The sequence below is a fragment of the Physeter macrocephalus genome, unplaced genomic scaffold (genome assembly GCF_002837175.3).
Source record: "Physeter macrocephalus isolate SW-GA unplaced genomic scaffold, ASM283717v5 random_126, whole genome shotgun sequence".
In the NCBI taxonomy this organism is placed as follows: Eukaryota; Metazoa; Chordata; class Mammalia; order Artiodactyla; family Physeteridae; genus Physeter; species Physeter macrocephalus.
The window spans coordinates 22617-41175 of record NW_021145412.1 but is presented as its reverse complement, the minus strand read 5'-3'; the positions used below and the strand labels follow the sequence as shown (position 1 = coordinate 41175).

At 55.0% G+C, this 18559-nt stretch overlaps 1 protein-coding gene across 2 annotated transcripts in view; it reads right to left on the bottom strand.

The window, feature by feature from the left end:
* Nucleotides 1-17127, bottom strand: part of IFFO2 (intermediate filament family orphan 2) — a 50019-nt gene extending 32892 nt beyond the window's left edge. For both annotated transcript variants that reach the window (XM_007104616.4, XM_024125387.3), the window contains exon 1: nt 16134-17127. In XM_007104616.4, coding sequence (XP_007104678.2) covers nt 16134-16789 — 656 coding nt within the window. In that variant the 5' untranslated portion in view covers nt 16790-17127. The remainder of the gene's footprint in view (nt 1-16133) is intronic.
* Between the last annotated feature and the right edge of the window lie 1432 nt (nt 17128-18559).

Genomic DNA, 18559 nt, shown 5'->3' with positions numbered 1-18559 from the left:
CCCATCTGCACAAGCAATCTCTGACCATCCCTGGGAGCTCAGGCTCTCCCTCCACCAGCCGCCCCCAAGGCAGCCTGCCAGTGGTGGGCCCTTTCCCAACCTGCCTGGCCTCCTAGGGACAGACGGCTGGTCCACGCCCACCCCAGCAGGCCCACAAAGGCAGCAGGCGGCTTCCTCCTGGTGACTTTGCCTTGGGACAGATGAAACTTGGTGTGAAGTCTGCCAAGCCAGATGGCCTGGTTGGCCCGAGGGGCCAGGACACCAGCTGGGAGTCCTGCCCCAGCAGACAGAGTTGCTTAACCCCTTCCTGCCCCAGCACGGGAGCTAGCATCCCCCTGGCAACTTCATTACTGTCGTAACACTCAGGCCTCCTGCCCTCCACCCTCGGAGGTGAGAGGCCTCCCAGGGGGGCCAAAAGGGAGTCATCGAGGCAGTGGGGGGAGAGGGAACCACGGAGCAGGTAGGAGTGGAGGAGGTGCCACCGCCCGGCTCTGAGGGGAGGCCTGGCCCGCTAGGAATCTGCCAACCCAGAGAGTGAGCAGGGCGAAGCCAGCTGCCTCGCTTCCAGGACCCCCACCTGGGGCAGGGACTGCCAGGTCTGAAGGCCACCAGCTACCTTTATCAGGCTGGAAAACCCACTCCCCGACCCAAACCCCGGAAACAGCACTGCCCCGTGAAGGCTGTCTGGATGGCCGCAGACACGCTGCTCAACCTCTCTGGGCCTCAGTTTCCCCATCAGGAAAGGTGGGGCCAGGGTGATCCCTGGGCTCCAGGGCCACTTCCGGCTCAGAGGGCTCCATGACTCCAGGAGAAGGAATGTACCTCCTCCCCCTGCCCCGCCCCCGGCTCCCCCAGGAACTTGTGGAATCCTAGAGGGACCAGCCAGATCCCTTCTACACAAAAAGCATGTCCCAACGAGAGCATGTATATGAGTCAAAGGGAACTTCAGGCAGGAAGAAGGTAAGCTGCTGAGATTCAGTGGGGGACTGATGCTGCCTGGAGAACCCAGGAAGGGTCTTCACCAGGCAGTGCCCACCCATTCCCCTACTCAATGGAAGGCTAAGCAAGGGGAAATGCAGCGCATGGGATTATGGCTAGAGACCAGGAAGCATTTCCCAATGGAAAAGCCTATAAGGATGCTAGAAGGCCCTGGAATGTCCTTCCCAGGCAGTAAAACCTTTTAGTGGGATTTGCAGAGGTCCTACCCTCAAGGCGAGGGAGGAACAGATGACCTCTGGAGACCCTCTGGGGACAGCAAGCTGGAGTCCACAAGCAAAGCAGGGCCTCAGAGTCTCTGCACCCGGGTGCCCAGCCAACCTGACATTCCAAGTGGACAATGGTGTCATCTCAGGGTACAGCACAGCCAGGCCCAGCTCCAGCCTGGGGCCTGTACGCTGGTCCAACCAGGATCTCTGGATGTCTCTCAGGAGAGAGGCTGCAGAGGACTCCAGAAAAGCCCAAGAACACATCAAAATAGCCAAGGAAGGAAGGGCCAGGTGAGAGGGCTGCCAGCCAGGAGTGGAGCCGTCTGTCAGCACAGCAGAGATGCAAGAACATGGGGCTGGGATCCACAGACCTGGCACTGAGTCCTAGGTTTTCCACCAACTTGCTGTGTAACCTTTAGCAAGTCACTACCCCTCTGAAAAGTGTGTGCTGGGGGAGAAATCAAACATCTCTAAGGACTCTTGCAGCTCTGATTTCACAGTCATTTGGCGAGCTCCCTAGGGATAGGAGTCTGCCTTTCCAGTCCATGCTGCATCATCCCCAGGGCCCAAGCATAGGGCCAAGCACAAGCACCCTAAAAATGATGGGTGGATGGGTGGATGGATGGATGGATGGATGGATGAATAGGTGGATGAATGAATAGATGGATGGATGGTTGAATGAATGATCAAGCGGAGTAATTCCTGAAAAAGAAGAGCGGAAGGTCCTAGGTGTCCCCTGGGATGATTCCTTACACTTGCCCTCAGGGGCTCCCTGGAATCACCTTCCCGTGACTATAGACCTTCCAGCGTCCAACCCCCTTCTCTAACTTGTGCTCAAACCCACACACACACATTCTTAAATATGCAACACATGCTCCAAGCACCGTGACCCAACTCTGAATCCTGAGAAGAGAAGCTATGGATCCCAAAAGCCATGAGACCTATCGGCTCCAGCCTTCCCCTGGGGCGCCTCAACCTCCTGAAGCACCCTCTCAAAGCTGGGTTTGAAATGAGACTGGACAGTGATGGAAACCCAGTGACGATCTTTTAAGACCCAAGTTCACATGCCAGCTCTGCCACTTTCTGGCCATGACAAGTAACAAGTCATTTCACCTGCCGAGACTGTTTCCTCGTCTGTACAGTGGGCATTAGCCACAGTTACCCTTCAAGAGTCTTGCGAGGTTCAAGAGTCTTGTGCAGTTCAAAACATCCGTGAAGTTTTGAACAGCATCAGGCTCATGGGATGAGCTTGGGGAACGGTGAGAGGAGTATAATGGGGTTATGAGATCCTGGCTTCCTTCCTGGAGGAGCTGAGGGTGAGTGAAGCCTCCCAGAGTTTCTCTGCAATCCCTTCCACCTCGTTTCCCACCTTGGGAGGGCGATATGCCTGGACTTAAACCCAGCAGAAGCTACAAAGCAGCCTTTGTCTCAGAGGCGAAACCCTAAACCAGCTGCCTTGACATCAACTCTGGAAAAACAATGCCAGGACAGCCTTCAACGTCACCTCTCTGCCAAGGTCTGGGAGCGGGTGCTTCACCCACAAGGCCTCGCAGAGATAGTCAGTGGGCTGGACAAGAACCCGGGAGCCATATTCCCGTGGCCTTCTGGAAGAAGAGCTGCCCCGGAGATCCCTGAGGTGTAAGATAGGACTTGAACTCCTGTATCTCAGCGCAAGGGCCAGGGCCAGGAACGTGCAGCCCATTCCTCAACCTGAAAGACTGAGCCTGGGAGTGTGGCCGGAATTATTCTGGAAGAGTCCACCAGATTCAGGTTCAATTCCCAGCTCTGCCCCTGCCTCACAGTGAGACCTCTGGCCAGGGACGGGTCCCAAGGCTGCCTCCGTATCCGCACAAGGATGCTGGGACTTAGGGGGCCCCTCCCCAAGGAGGCAGGGACACAGACAGACTCCCCATTCAAGACCACTCTCCAGCAAGGCCACTGGAAGCCACAGACTCCAGGTGACACACTGTGCTGGCCACAGCCTCGAATGCTAGGTCTTGCCCTACCCATGACCCTGCGCTGACAGTCTGCCGGGGAGGACAGGGGATGTGACCTCCTCCTTGCCAGCCAAGCAGGCAGCTCTGCTGGGAAAAGGAAGTGCTCTGAACACAAAGGCCACTGTGCAGCCGGAACGGGGAGGGAAGAGGCAGTTCTCACTGTGTGGGGCCTTGGGGGCTGGTGAGGGCCAGGCTGGGACAGAAGGGACAGAGCAATAACAGCTCAGGGGCCAGCACCACGCTTAGCCCTCGGCGTGCACCATCGCACTGAAGCCTCTTTACAACCCGTGAGCTAAGGCTGTCATCCCCATTTTACAGACATTTTACAGATGTCATCCCCATTTTACACCCATCCCTGGGGTGGTGATGGGAACCCAGGCGATCTCACTCCAGGATCAGAGCTCCCACCCAAGTGAAGGCCCCGATCGCAGGCTGACAATGCAACCGAGGAAGAGTGAACAAATAATTTCTTTTTAATTCCCCATGGATGTATTATGCCTTAAGGCCCAGAAAGGAACAACCTACACGTTGGGGCTTCCCTGAACGCAGCATCAGGTTAATCGTGGCTCTGTCAGTAGCCTGGTGAGCTCTGACCCCAGTTTTCCCAACTTGAATAAGTCCTGATGTTTTAAACATCAATACTTTCTTTAAAGGCAAGTGTCAAACCAGTTGCAACGTAATGTTAAGACTTTCCATAATAAAACTGTGTACAGATCCAAACATACTGTTTGTCAGGGCCCAGCCCCAGGCTGGGGACTCAAGAAACATGGTCTTTGTAAAGACTGAGGGATCGGCCTTTGTGGTTCACCCAACTCCTCACTGTGGGCAAAGTTCTCAGACCTCCAACTCCAGGGCTCACCCCAGAGAAAAGGGGATGGGAATGGCCCTCAGTGGGCCAGGCTCATCAACAACCCTGTGGGTCTCGTCATCCCATTTTATACAAGAGGAAACCAAGGCACAGAGAAATGCACAGCTGAGCACACGGCTGGCAGACCGGGACAGTAGGTCAGTCAGTCAACACCCCAACAGGAAATTGCATCCTGTTATGAGGAGACAAACCCAAGGTGACCTCAGCTGTCTCTTTTGTAGGCCAAGAGAGCCTCATCTGCAGCACTGAGGACCCGGATGTCTGGCCAAGGGGCAGGGCTCGGTGTGGGCTCCACTTTGACAGGCTCCGAGGCCTCTTCACTCTACGTTCTCTGGCCTCTGGAAGTTTTCCAAAGCCCTCCTTAAAGGACCAGCAGCCTCCAGAAGGATCCCTTAGCCCAAGGGTTTCAAAGGAACCCTGTTTAGGGGACCTGGGTTCTAGCCCCTAGTGTGCTGTGTGACCTCAAGGGAGCTGCTCTCCTTCTCTGGGCCTCAGTCTTCTCATCTGTAAAATGGTCATGGGTATGTGGGTGGGGGTAGAGAGAAAAAGATAAAACACTGAGGGACGAACTCTCAGAAGGTCTTCTTCAAAAGACACCAGGCACATTTAGTCATCTGGGATGACAGGGGAACAACGTCTCCTAGAAGCAGGGGGATGGATTAAATGACCTCAGAGAGAGCCTCCAACCCTCTGGGCCCACCAGGGGGTATGAGGAAGGCACAGGTGTGAGGGAGAAGGGGCAGGTGGGGCAGTCAGGCGGGAGAGGTAAGGTGAGCAGCCTGGCCTCCCCAGCTCACTCCCCGACCGGTGTCTAATCACAGGCCCAGACCTTGATGGGGGCGGGGGAGGCTGAGGCTCCCACGACGGCATTGACCTCTAACCTGGCAGCTATCCCTCTCACCAGGCAACCTCCCGTGTCCCCCAACCTGATGTCAAGACCCCAGGCCCGTAGTACAAGGGGTCTGCGGTGGACAGAGGTGGGGTCCTGACCCCGGGGCCTCCAAGTCCACAGGGGGTAGAAAGAGGCTCTCAGCCCCATACTCACAGACACACGCGCACACCCACGGGCTCACACACGGGCTCACAAAGCCCCAGCAGCAAACAAAGAGCCCCCCACCAAGGCCTGGCATTGGGCGGGGGTGGGGGACAGAGACCCCTCACAGCCCTCCCCTGCCTCCAGCCATAGGGAACAGAGACCAAAACAAGAAAGAAGGGAAAGAGGGAAAGGAGAGAGGAGGAGAGACAGCAAAAGAGAGCAAAGAGAGCCAAGAAGGCCATGAGGAGGGAGGTAGGCCAGGATGGGGGAGAAGAAAGAGCAGGCAGGCCAGGTTCTGGCTGTGTCCTGACTCCAGCCCGGGCCTGGGTTGTGCACCAGCGTGGCAATCTCAGCTACAGGTCTTTGCACAAGCTGTTCTCTCTACCGGCAGCACCCTTCCCCCTTCTCTTCCACTCTTACTGGACCTTCAAAACACAACTCAGCTGATGTCTCCTCCAGGAAGCCTTCCTTGACTGGCCCTAAGCTGGCTCAGCTGTCTTCCAGAATCCCTGGATTTCAGGCACTACAGGGTCCCACCAGGGTCCCGCTTAGTGCTCCAAGGCTCTCTCTCTCTGGTCCAGTGTTCTGACTTTGCAACAAGCTTTCCCCACATCTATTCCAGTCTCAGTTTCCACCCACACCCTGCCCCCAGATGGCCTTCTGCCCATTAACCACAGCAGGCTGGGACAAAACGGGGGTGCCAGTGGGCCCCGGGAAGATGTACCCACTCTGCCCAGAGAGAGGCCTGTCTGCTGGGGAATTTCACAAGGTCCACTTAGACCCAGCTCTTCCCCTCCCCCTAGATGGCAAACAGGTGGCAGCGAGCCAAGAAACTCCTTAAATAACCCAAGTAATAAAAATGCCAATTAAGAGGGTGGAAGGCAGTGTCTCCACTGTGGGGGTGTCTCTCCATCGCGCAGCAGATGGGCAGGGGGCTGTGAGCACCTGCACATCCTGAAGTCAGAGCACGCAGGCCAGAGAGCGCTGAGCAAGCATCTCAGAGCCGCCCTGGAGACAGCCCCGACCCAGCGCAGCCCAGGCCAGGGCCCCAGTGCCACCGGAGTGCCCCCTTGCTCCTCTCCCCAGGACCCCCAGTCTCACTGAAGAATCATCATGGCACATATATACACTACTATGTATAAAATAGATAACTAATGAGAACCTACTGTATAGCACAGGGAACTCTACTCATGGCTCTGTGGTGACCTAAATGGGAAGGAAATCCAAAAAAGAGGGGATATATGTGTACGTATAGCTGATTCACTTTGCTGTACAGCAGAAACTAACACAACATTGTATAGCAACTATACTCCAATAAATATTCATTTAAAAAATCATCATAGCAGCTGCCAGTGTCTGAGGGCCGTCACCTCAGTCCCTTTCTCATGCCACCCATGCAATATGCCTATCCATCCCCATTTTGCAGATAAGAAAGCAAGGACTCTCTCAAGGTCACGGAGCTGAGAAGCAGTGGAAACACTCTTGGACTCCTCTCTCCCCAGCTTCCAAGTTCCACACAAACGCTCTGCTCCGAGCTGTTTAGTTCCAAAGGTTTTTGTCCTTTGACTTGGGATCTAGGGGAGATGTGATATAAAGGCGAGGGGAGGACAAGACCTTTCATGGAACTTCAAATAGCCCCAGGTTGCATGGGAAGTTGGAGAAGAAACAGCAGTGTGGGTGTGGCCCAGGGCTTCCGATCACTTAGTCACCACGGGCACAGCACTCAACAGTTTATAAGATGCTTCCACAGGCATCACTTCGTTTAATCTTCCAAACGGCCTCATGAGACCAGATTTATTACCCCCATTACGCAGAAGGGAAAACTGAGGCTCAGAGCAGGAAAGCTGCTTGCAATGCACATGCCCCTTCCCGGGTACCACACAGGATAAGAGGTTGGATCTGGAGCCTGACTTCCTGGGTTCGAATCTTGGCTCGCCACTTCCTGTCTTGGCCTGGTTTCCCTCAGTGTCTCTATGGCTCAGTTTCAGCATCTTTAAAATGGGCTGATGATAGTCTCCAACTCATAGAGTTGTTATGAGGTCATATGAATTAAATATTCGTAAACTGCTTTGAATGGAGCCTGGCAAAGGGTACGTGGTATATAAATATTTTTAAAATTAATTACTATTTATTGTGCCTCTAGTATGCATAGGCACTATTTGGGCAGGTACTTGTCACGTGACACTGTCCCATTTGTCTGTGTCCCCAGACACCGAGCTCCTGAGGGCAGGGGCTGTGTCTGCTTCACACCGGTGCCCAGCATGGGGCCTGGCACACGGTGGGTGCCCAGCCACTGTCCAGAGAACAGAACCTTGGTTTCTCAGACACCCACACCCAGCAAGCTCATCTTCCCCAACCAGAGGCACAGAATGACGGTAACAAGTTCCCTAAACCCGGGCAAAGTTCACAGCACCAGCCCAAAGCAAAAGTCAGACCTGAGCCCAGGGTGGAGGCCAGCTTCCCTCCGGCCACCAGAATGTCCACTGCTCTCTCCTGCTCGTCATCCGGCAGCGAGAGCCCCTGACCACTGCCCTGGGAGTGCTCAGGCGCTGGGCGTGACAAAAGGAGCATTGAAACTTAGAGTCTGAGACCCACATCCAGTCCTGGCTTTGCTATGTGACTTGGGGCAAGTTAATTTTCCTCTCTGAGCCTCGGTTTCCATCGTGCAGGGTTGTCACAAGGTTTAAAGCAGATCACATGGAAAGTGCCTGACAGGTAACGATTTGTGTTCCTAGCTCGCCACCCCTTCCCCCACCCTCACCCCCAGGTCTCCCAGCCTAGATTTGCCAACCCAGGAACTCCCCCTCCCCAGAGCTCAGTCCTCAGAGATCAGGGGGGCTGGCCCGCCCTCTATGGCGGCCCAGGAGGCTCATCTGCCTGTGTTGCCAGTGATTCATTGGCTTCGCCAGAAATAATTACTCTAAAGTCACAGCAGGAAGTCTTCCCTGCATGGTGGCCACCTCCTGTTCCGCCACCCGCCCCGGCAATATTGTGACAGGCGCCGGGGAGACCCACACCTCAGCCTGCCTCTCGCCTGCTTCCTCCACCCTGTGCCAGCTTCACCAGCCTCCAGGCCACATGAGACGAAGCCAGCCTGCGTCTCCGCCGGGCAGAGCACTGAACTTGGGGTCTGGAGACCCAGGCTGGACTCGCTGGGAGATCTGGGGCAGAGTTCTTCACCCTTCTGAAACTCTCATCGGTAAAATGAACAGAATCAATCCTACCTCTTAGAATGCTCTAATAATTAAATCTCACTTATTTAAAGAATTCATCACAGAGCTTAGCACGTAGTAGGTACTCAGTTAATGGTGGCTATGAACTCACTATGATTTATTTTATTTTATTATTATTTTTTTTAATTTATTTATTTTATTTTATTATTTATTTTTGGCTGCGTTGGGTCTTTCTTTGTTGCTGTGCACGGGCTTTCCCTAGTTGCGGTGTGCGGGCTTGTTATCAAGGTGGCTTCTCTTGTTGCAGAGCACGGGCTCTAGGCTCGCAGGGCTTCAGTAGTTGTGGCACACAGGCTCAGTAGTTGTGGCACACGGGCTTAGTCGCTCCGCGGCATGTGAGATCTTCCCGGACCAGGGATCGAGCCTGTGTCCCCTGCACTGGCAGGCAGATTCTCAACCACCGCACCACCAGGGAAGCCCCTCGACTGATTCTTATAACAACCTTGGGAAGAAGAACGCATAAGAAAACTTATCCCCATTTTATAGAGCAACACATCAAGGTGCAAGAGATTAAATGGCATGCACAGAATCCAGATCACCCCAATAAAGTTATAGAGACAACAGTGCTCCTAGGGCACTGGGCGAGCCCATCTTCCCAGTGTCCCCAGTCCCAGGTGGGCAACAGGAAGCTTATCTCACACCCCAGGCAAGCCAGGACCACGACCTGGACTCCACAGGGCTCTAACTGCCCTCTGCTACACCCCAGGGGGCTCAGCCAGGCCACAGGCCCTCAAGGGAACCTGAGGCATTTGCCAGATTTAGTATTGGGTGACAACTACTCTTGTACCAAGAACTAGAGCAAGAAACTACATCCTGCCCAGGAAGCCAAGCATGGGTGCCCACTGGGGTTGGGAGGGCACTGCCCTGGCGGGCAGGCGGCAGCATCAGAAATCTTCACCAGCCTCCCACCTGGCCTGGAATCTTCTAAGTACCTCTTCTAAGCACCAGTCCCGCCAAGAGGCTTCACAACCCCCAGATGCTGCCAGCAAGGTCATGGACTACCCTCTCCCCAGGTCGAAGCCCCGTTCTTGACTTCCGCCCACCTCACAAAGCCAGCACTGCTCACCCCTTCTGCCCTGTGAAATCTGGCTGTGTAACTCTTGCAACTTCACCACCTACAATGTACTGTAGCTCTGTGAGCCCATTTACTGCTCTCACAATGTTGGGACACAGATCTCAGCATCCCCCTTTTCCAGATGAGGAAACTGAGTCTCAGAGAGGCAAAGTGATAGCCCAAGCTCGTTCAGCTTTTAACTCCTGCACTGGCGGCCCAGCATGTGGCACCAGGAGACAGGTATTCATTCAAACTTGTTGAACTGATGTGTCAGGACCAGAGCGCGGGTCTCCTGACTCCAGGTCCAGACCCTGCCCTCCACAAGCTGCGAGTCCGCCGGATGTAGAGTCCATGCGTGTCAGTTATTGTGTCAACCCAGCCTCACTGGGGCCTACCAGCACGCAGCAGCCGGGCACAGAGCGCCCCTCACTGCACAAATACTTGCTCAGCTTGGACTCTGCCCAGGCCCTGGATGGGTTCTCTGTGTACAAGGCGAAGAAGATAGACCCGGAGCCGGCCCCCACAGAGCTTACAGTCAGTGGGGGCAGATACATTCCAGGCAATTACAATTCAGGGTGTACGGTCCTGTGATGGGGAGGCAGTGGGCGCTCAGGAATGCCCGATGCAAAAAAGTCAGGGGAGGGCAACATATCCTGATCCTGAGGGAACAACAGGGCTGCCTCCTTCCCTGTCGTGGGCCTCCTGCCATCTATGACCTGGGAAATAAACGGAGCGCCAACCCAGTTGCATCTCATCAATGTGATCGAAAGCCAGGACTCCACATGCAAAGTCCGCAGCCTCCGGTATCACTGACACATGGCATGGTTCAAATCAATTCCCTTGGAAGTCCACGCACCTCTTAGCAGCAAAGGATGTGTGCAAGTTCTGGGTCTACCCTTCTATGTCTTTCAAATACCGACACGTGTGGGGATGCAGCCACAGGCTTGGAGAGAGAGCCTGAGAGCGCGCTCGTGCGTGCGTGCGTGCGTGCGTGCGTGTGTGTGTAAGCTGGTGGGGCCCAGGGGCCTGTATCCGGTGGCCAAGGCAAAAGCCCCGCCTCAAATTCCTGGGAGAAGGAATCTTCAGTGTCAGCCGTATCCCTGCTTCCTGCTTCCTGCTTCCTTTTCTCTTCTGGGACCTCATTCCCCTCCTTCTAGCTTGAGGCTCTGAAAAGCCCTCCCAAATTTGTTCCCAAAGAGTCTGCCAGCCTAACCCAAGAGACTTGGAATACTGAGGAGCTAAATGAAGGCGGGGCGGGGTGGGGGGCGGTGTTTCTTTTAAAGGAGGCTGGGAGAAAGGGCAGAGGGTGGCCAGAGATTCCCGGAGGCACAAATCAACCAGTAAGAGTAGGAAGAACAGCCTCCTTAGATGCTGGACAAAGAAGTAGCCCTTCCTCCCTCTACCCCCAGCACCATCTCCGGCGCCTTCCACGGGACAGAGAGCGACGACGGGTCCTGAAATGGATGTGTCAGGCAGTCCAGCGCTGTGCTGAGAAATCCTTGTAAATGAAGGGAACAGATATTGCAGGGGCGGGTTGGGGCGGGGGGAAGGGCTCTGGGATGGGGGACGTCCCGGGAGCTTCATGTGCCTTAGCACATGAGCTTATTTACTCCTTTCCGATCCCTAGGGGAGTTATTCTCCCTCTTTTACAGAAAGCAGTGGCTCAGGCAGCTCAGAGAGGCCAAGCAATTGCCCACAGTCACACAGAAAGTGGCAGAACCAGGATTCAACCCTTTTTTCCACCATCCCAGGCTGCCTCCTAGGAAAATCAGAAAGAATCCATATCAGCAGCTTCGGAAACAATGGAAGTGGCAGGGAATGAAGCCCTCTGACCAGCTTTCCGGGGCAGTCTTGGGGCTTTGGGGCACTTAGGGGCCAGCACCCACCTGCTCAAGGGCCTCCCAGCGCCTGATGGGAAAAGGCAAGGGACGCTCCAGCTGGCTCATCCACCAGCCCTTTTTGGAGCCCTCCATTCGGGCCAACAGCCCAGCCGCTTCCAGCTCATGATCAGAAATAGCTGTGACAGAAGTCCCGCCTATCCCTGAAAGTGGCTTTTTAAAAAATGCTTAAAGGCAGACACATAAGAAGGTGGAGAGAATTCTGCCAAGCCCCAGTGGAAGGCAAATGATGCGGGCATCTCCTCAGGGCAGGGAAGAAAGCTCTCGATGGCAGACAGAAGTTCTGCCTGGCTCGGCTTTGTGGGTCAGCTCCCTCTGGGCCTCAGTTTCCCCAACTCTAAAATGAAAGTATTCAGCTGAATCAGCGATTTCTTTCTTTCTTTTCTTCTAATCTGTAAAACCCTGGTTTCCAATCGAATCTCCCTCAGAATATTAATCTGAGAATCATGAAAATGGAGCTGCTGTGTTTGATGTTGGCCGAATCCTAGGTGGTCAGCCCCCCGGACTGTCCCCAGAATCACCCCAAGACGCCCTCTTCTAGACTCCAGGGCTCCAAAGAGTCCACTTGAAAACCACTAGGCTAAATGATCACTGTGGTCATCCTGGCTCTCAAACAAAGCTCCAGGGAAAACAAACCAAGACTTTCAGGCTGACTGGAGTCAGGGGCACAGACACTCAGCAACTTGCAAGGGGAGGCAACAAAACCAGCTGGTTCCAAACCACACGCGGCCTGAGGCAGGAGAGGGGGAGGCCCGGAACAGAGAAAGGCCACACTGTCATCTCAGGAGGCAGAAAGAGCAGCCCTGAACTGGGCCCGTCCAAGTCACAGACCGAAATGCAGAGCGAGCTGGCAGGGGTCACCTAAAGGAACCCTGTTGTGTATAGGTGGGGGATCTAAGGCTCAGAGAGGGCAGGAATTGGCCTGAGGTCACACAGCGCCTAATGGTAGAGCCAGACCTGGAGTCTGGGTCTCTAGGATGCCCATTTAGAAAACTCTCTGCCTGTCTAAAGTTTATCTAGTTTCAGTAGGAATCTCCCAGGGAAAGTCCCCCCAGCTTGCAAACTCAGAACAGGATATTTTGGTGGCACTGCATGGTGACAGGGTAGAGATGTTTGTTTTGGTTTTCAAATCAATGCTTGACAACCTTGTCGGCTACAGTTTCAGTGACCACATTTCCCTCATGGTAAAGAGCTCAGCGCTGATTGGACCAAAAGGAAACCAAAGCAGGAGTGATCGGGGCCAAGGCCCAGTCACCCCAGGCCAGGGGCTCTGGTTTGGGCTGGTGTTCCCAAAGCACGGATCCTGTAGCACTGACAGCACACAAGATGATGGGACGTAGCACACAGGTGACTTTTTAAATTTACATTTTATTGACTATGTATGTGAATGGATACACAAAATGTGGTCTACCCATACAGTGGAATATTATTCAGCATTATAAAGAAATGTACTGCTGATATAAGCTATAGCATGGATGGACCGCACAAGCATCATCTAAGTGAAAGAAGCCAGACACAAAAGACTATATACTGTATGATTCCATTTATATGAAATGCCCAGGAAAGGCAAATCTATAGAAATAGAAAGCATATCAGTGGTGCCTGGTCTGGGGTGGAAACAGGTATTCACTGCCAAAGGGCAGAAAGGATCCTTTTGAGATGATGCAAGTGTTCTAAAACTGGATTGTGCTGATAGTTGCACAACTCAGTGGACTGGCTAAAAATCACTAAATTGTACACGTAAAATGGGAGAATCTTATATGTAAATTATACCCCATAAGGCTATATAAAATATTTTACATAAGTAATAATATGGATGGTGGTACATGAATATGGCCGCAGTTCATGGAGGTGGAACCCCAAAAGTCCCCAGCTTCGAGAACACTGAGCTACACAACCCAGGCTGCCCTTTGGAGAAGCAGAAAGAACATCTCCAAGGCTGCGAGTTCCTCCAGGTGGACCCGAGGAGACCCTGGAACCTTTCCTTTCCTTCTGTTGGTCACTGCTTGGGGCTCCATGCTAGACATCCTGGAAGGATCTGAAGCCTTCAGTGGCCAAGAGCCCAGGTAAACACCTTGGTCGCATTCTCTTATGAACAGGAGATCAGAAGTGCGCTGGGAGCTCAAACTCAGATTTACATATTGTCAAGGCTGGGAAGACCCCTTGAGATCATCTAACCCAGTGGTTCTTAAGCTTTTCGAAAAGCGGATCATTTGCCTGCCCTCTTCCCCAAAGAAAATTCTTATGATAAACCCCAATACAGAAACAAGTAAAAACAGAATGTTACTTGTATACATTTATATTGTAGGCTCAACGATATAACAGTTACCTATTCTAAATTCAATCCATGAGGTTGATGGGGCTATTTTGATCCATTAACATTTAGAACTGGGATTATGGATGACAGGTCCACCTTCGCTTTAATTCTATCTCTGGTTTTGGCTGCAGAGTATCAAGAAAATCCTGACTCACACAGATTAGTAGCTACAAACGGGACCAGCTTTAAGCAGTTTGCTTTGTAATCTCAGAGTACTCTTCCGACAAAGAGAAGGCAGGGGAAGCCTCTAACTTGAGGCCAAGTACGAACAAATCAATGTTAAGTAGCCTCCGTGAGTTAACAGTAAGAACTTAAAAGTGACTGAGCACACTTTTATGACCATTTTATCATTTTTTAAATATTAACTTTCATTTAATATTCAAAGAACTGCCTAAGGCATCTCTGAGGCAGCCAGGGGCTTCAAGGACAGTTCTAGACCGCCCTCCTCTCACTTTTACAGATAGGGAAACTGAGGCTCAAAGAAGGGAGTAAACTTGCTTTGAAAAAATCCAGCTTGAGCCCTGAATCAACTTCAGAAAAGATGTGTCTCCCCAATTCACAAAAAAAGGAAAAAAATGGGGGAAGAGAAGGTACACACACACCCCAGAAGGGCGGGAAGAGAGAAACCCACACTCCACCTGTCTCAGCAGCACCCATGTCACTCCAGCCCAGTGCCAGAAGCTGACATCACACCCCACACCCTGGGTGCAACTCGAACAGGGCATTGCTCAATGCCGACCCATCTCCCTCTCAGATTGGGCACAGTTTTTTCATCTCCTTAGTAGCCAGGTCCAAAAAGCACACACACAACAAAACAAACACAGCACAAGCCTGGGGCATGACGACACAATCAACGGTGGCAGACAGAAGGGCCCATCCCTCCGAGTTTCACCATCGAGAGCAAGTGCCTGTTTCTCTGCCCCACCCCAAGGAAGCTGCCCACTAGGGGCAGAGAGGTGGCCTCCCCATGGCGAAGCACCAGGCCACTCTCAAGTCCTCAGGAGAAACAACCAGCCCAGAAGAGGAGCTTGCTCCCCGCAGGGTCCAAGACCTACCCCCAGGAAGCCAGGCCCTGCATGAGAGACCTGAGACTCCAGGCAACTGCTCCCTGACAGCTTGACAAAGCCGATCATCTTTAAGAATGTCAAGCTGATTACTTTACACCTTCCAAAAAGCATCACCAGCCTACTCACCCCTTGTGCAACTGTGGATGGATTTTATTATTCCCATTTCTCTGATAAGTAAACAGGCTTCTGAGTGGTTCAGTGACCACTTGGTTCAGCCAGTGGTTCTCACGGGCAGGTAATGGAGCTGGCACTTGAATCCCACCCAGTGGCCAGCCTGCCAGTAGAGGAAAAGGAAGGAGACCCGTGCCCAGCTCTCTGTGCTCATGTGAGCACTGGGACTCGAGGAATGGAGGAAAGATGCTTCTCAGTGCATCCTCCAAGCCCTGAGGTTCAGAGCCACAGCTCCCAATGCAGAGTTGCCCATGCCTGGGACAGCAGAGGGCCCTGCCCCCATCCAGGCCTGAGATGCTACAGACAGACCCCTCTCCTCTTATCAGAAGGCCGATTTGACAATACTGTCAGCCAGGTTGCAGGCAGGAAGCAATGTCAGTTGCCCAGCTAGGGAATCTGGGCTGAGCAGGAATGTGCTAGGCAGTTCAGCAGGCAGTCTGCGCCACACTCCAGCCAGACACAGTGGTCAGGATCCATTCAGTGTCCAGTCTTCCAACCTAAGGTTATCTCCTTCTGTGGGCCTTTAGGGCTGAGTTTGTTGGGGTCCAAAAAACCATGAGAATTGGGGGTGGGGAGAAGAGAGGTGAAGGTAGCTGTTTCTAAAAGCTCGTGGCCAGTCTGATGTAGGTCTGGTTATCCAGCCCAGCCAGCTGGACCTTACAGAGCTGGAGCAAGACAGCAGACCCTGGCCTCAGTGGACAGATCCAACCATTCTTAAACACATGACTTTTTAATTCAAGGAACAAGAAGCCAGTGGATTACTTAAGAGTTATTTCTTTCCACCCATTGACAGAGGAGAGCCCACCTCCTACATCCTTGGGAAAATACCTAAGCTAGAAGACAGACTAGCCAGGTAGTAGTTCACATCCTGGCTTCACCACCTATTAGCCAAGCCATCTTAGGCAAGTCACTTGCACCTCTGCCTCGGTTTTCTCATCTACAAAATGAGGATAAGAATGCCCCACACTGCGTTGCCATGAGGATTAGGTGAGATCACGTAAAACACCAATGGTCATTATGTCACCTAGAAAACAATGTGCCTGGTCCAGTGACGGAGCGGAGGTGTCCCCCACCATAGTTAGCGCCCGCTCCCATTCTTGGAACTAGATAACTGAGTTTTCCAAGCGTGTGTAGGGCGTTCTGCAAACACAGCGTCCAGCCCACCTGCCAGGACCAGCTGCCGCCCCCGGCCCCTCCCGAACGCACACATTCCTTGGCCGCGGAGACAGGGAAGACCCCCCCCCACCCCGGCCGGGAGTGCGGGGGCAGGAGCGGGGCCCCACTCACCTCCGCTTGTACTCGTCGCGCTCGCGCTTCACCTTGGCCAGCACGTTGTAGAGCGCGCGGATCTCGGGCGTGATGGTGTCGATCTGCACGCCCACGCCGTCGGGGTGCACCCACGACACGCCGGGGCCCTGCACGGTCTCCACGCCGCCGCCGCCCGTGCGCCGCACCTGCGTGTAGCTCCAGATGGTCCCGGGCAGGCGGCCGTAGTGCTGCGGCTGCGAGCCGCCGCCGGGGGGCAGGCCGCCCAGGGCCGCGGCGTTGGCGTTGGCTCCGGCCGCCGCGCCGCTGCCGTGACCGCCGCCGGGCGCGGGTGGCTGCAGCAGCTCGGGCCCGGTCTGCACGGCCTGCTCGCGGGAGAAGGTCTTGTAGCGCAGCCTCCGCTCGCGCTCGCTCTGTTGCTGCTCCAGCTGCTTCTCCAGCAGCCGGTTGCGCCGCTCCAGCTCGTGCACCTTGGCCAGGAAGCAGCGGAAGCGCACGTTGAGCCCCTTCAGTAGGTGGATGTTGGAGCCCAGGTCGTCCCGCAGCGCCGCCGTCACCGGCGATGGCCCTGGCCCGGCCCCGCCGCCGCCACCCGCGCCGGGGCAGGTCCCCCCGGCGCCGCTTGGCGGGCAGCCGAAGGCCAAGGCCATCTCCCCGAATATCAGCGAGTTCACCATGCGCCGGCTGCGCGGCTCAGGGACCCGGGCCCGCGGCTCCAAGTGCGGCTCCAGCTCCGGGCAGGGCTCCCGGCGCGGCCGGGCCAGGGAGGGCGCAGGATCCAGCGCGACCGGCCGGGCGGTTCCAGATGCGCGCCAGATGCGGCCTCCGCAGAGACGGCGAGCCGGACCGCCCCCGGATGTGGGCGCCGAGGCGAGGGACTGGACTCGGGCCGCGAAGGAGGCCGCGGCGGCTTGCGCGAGGTATCGAGGATCGCTGGTCCCGGCGCCGGGGCTGTCAGAGACGCTGTGGAGGCGCCGCGGTATTAGCGCGGAGAGGACTCTCAGCCTGCACTGCCCCTCTGCGGCGGGCCCCGCCCACTGCAGACACAGGCCCAGCTCCCAAGCTCGCCCCGCCCACCCCGCCCTCCTCTGCGGCGCTCCCAAAGCTGGAGGCAGGGTCCCCGAGGCCCGCAGCGCCGGGCCCCGCCCACGGCCCCGTGGCTCCTCCCATTCCCGGCTCAACCGTTTTCTCGGCTCGGTGGACTTGCTGTCTGCAGCTTTGGCTCCGCCCAGCTCCGGGCTGCACCACTCCCTCCCCTGCGCCGGGTCCTGCCATCCAGCCCGGCTCGATTCTGTGCCCGGGGACACAGACCGCAGAGCTGCACCAGGCACGAGGTTAGGTGGAACCGCCGCAGAGCCAGCCCGGCCTCTTAAAGGGACAAGCAGCCTCGGCAGCGCTCGTTTCCCCTTTTAGGAAGTCCCCTCCCCCACGTCCTCTGTCAAGGAGACCCCGCTTCTCTTCCACCCCACCCCAACTCCCCGGCCCCAGATTACCACGGGGTGAGGGAGACCTCGGCCTGGAAGAGCCGGGAGACCAGAGCCTCCGAAGGTGCATCCGCACCGCACCCCCACTCCAGCCTGGGGCGGCCTAGTTCGACCTTCCCAGGATAAGGCAGCGTTTCCAGCGGCCGGTCCCCCACGCGGTGGACCCGGGAGCGCTCCTCTAACTGCGGGCCTCGTCGTCCCGAGATTGGCCTGGCCAATGCCAAGCCTGCTGGTCCTCGGGTCCAAAGATGCACCGCATGGATGGTGGGGACAGGAGTGGGGACACTGAGCGAAGACCCTCCCGGAATGTGACACCCGCAAGCTCAGCCTGGGCTGCTGCCGCTCCCCTGCCCTGAATGACCACCTCCCCACCACCGCACACTCATACGCCGAGATGCAGCTGACCCCAGAGCGGGTCATCGAACCGCTTGGGGGGCAGCTTGAGGGCAGAACAGGTACAGAGGGCGGAGCCCACCAGAGGACGCATTCATTCATTCATTCATTCATTCACTCATTCATTCAAATCTGTTTTCAGATTTACCACCGTAAAGACGAAGTTCTCCAGTCTCCTGGTGTCTCTTAAACCAGTTTGCAAACATCTATGGTTATTTTTTGAACGCTAATAGTAGTTCCCATTATTGAGTGCTAAGTATATGTCAGGTGCCATAGTTGTTATCCCGATTTTACGCGGGTCGCTGAGACCAGAGGAACAGCCATCCATCCCCAAACACATGCTCTAACCCGCCTACCGATGCTGCTGGCCTCTTGTCCATTTCCCTGTTGGATCCTCACCACAAACCTCAGAAGGCCATCATCAAAAAATCTAGAAACAATAAATGCTGGAGAGGGTGTGGAGAAAAGGGAACCCTCTTGCACTGTTGGTGGGAATGTAAATTGATACAGCCACTACGGAGAACAGTATGGAGGTTCCTTAAAAAACTACAAATAGAACTACCATACGAC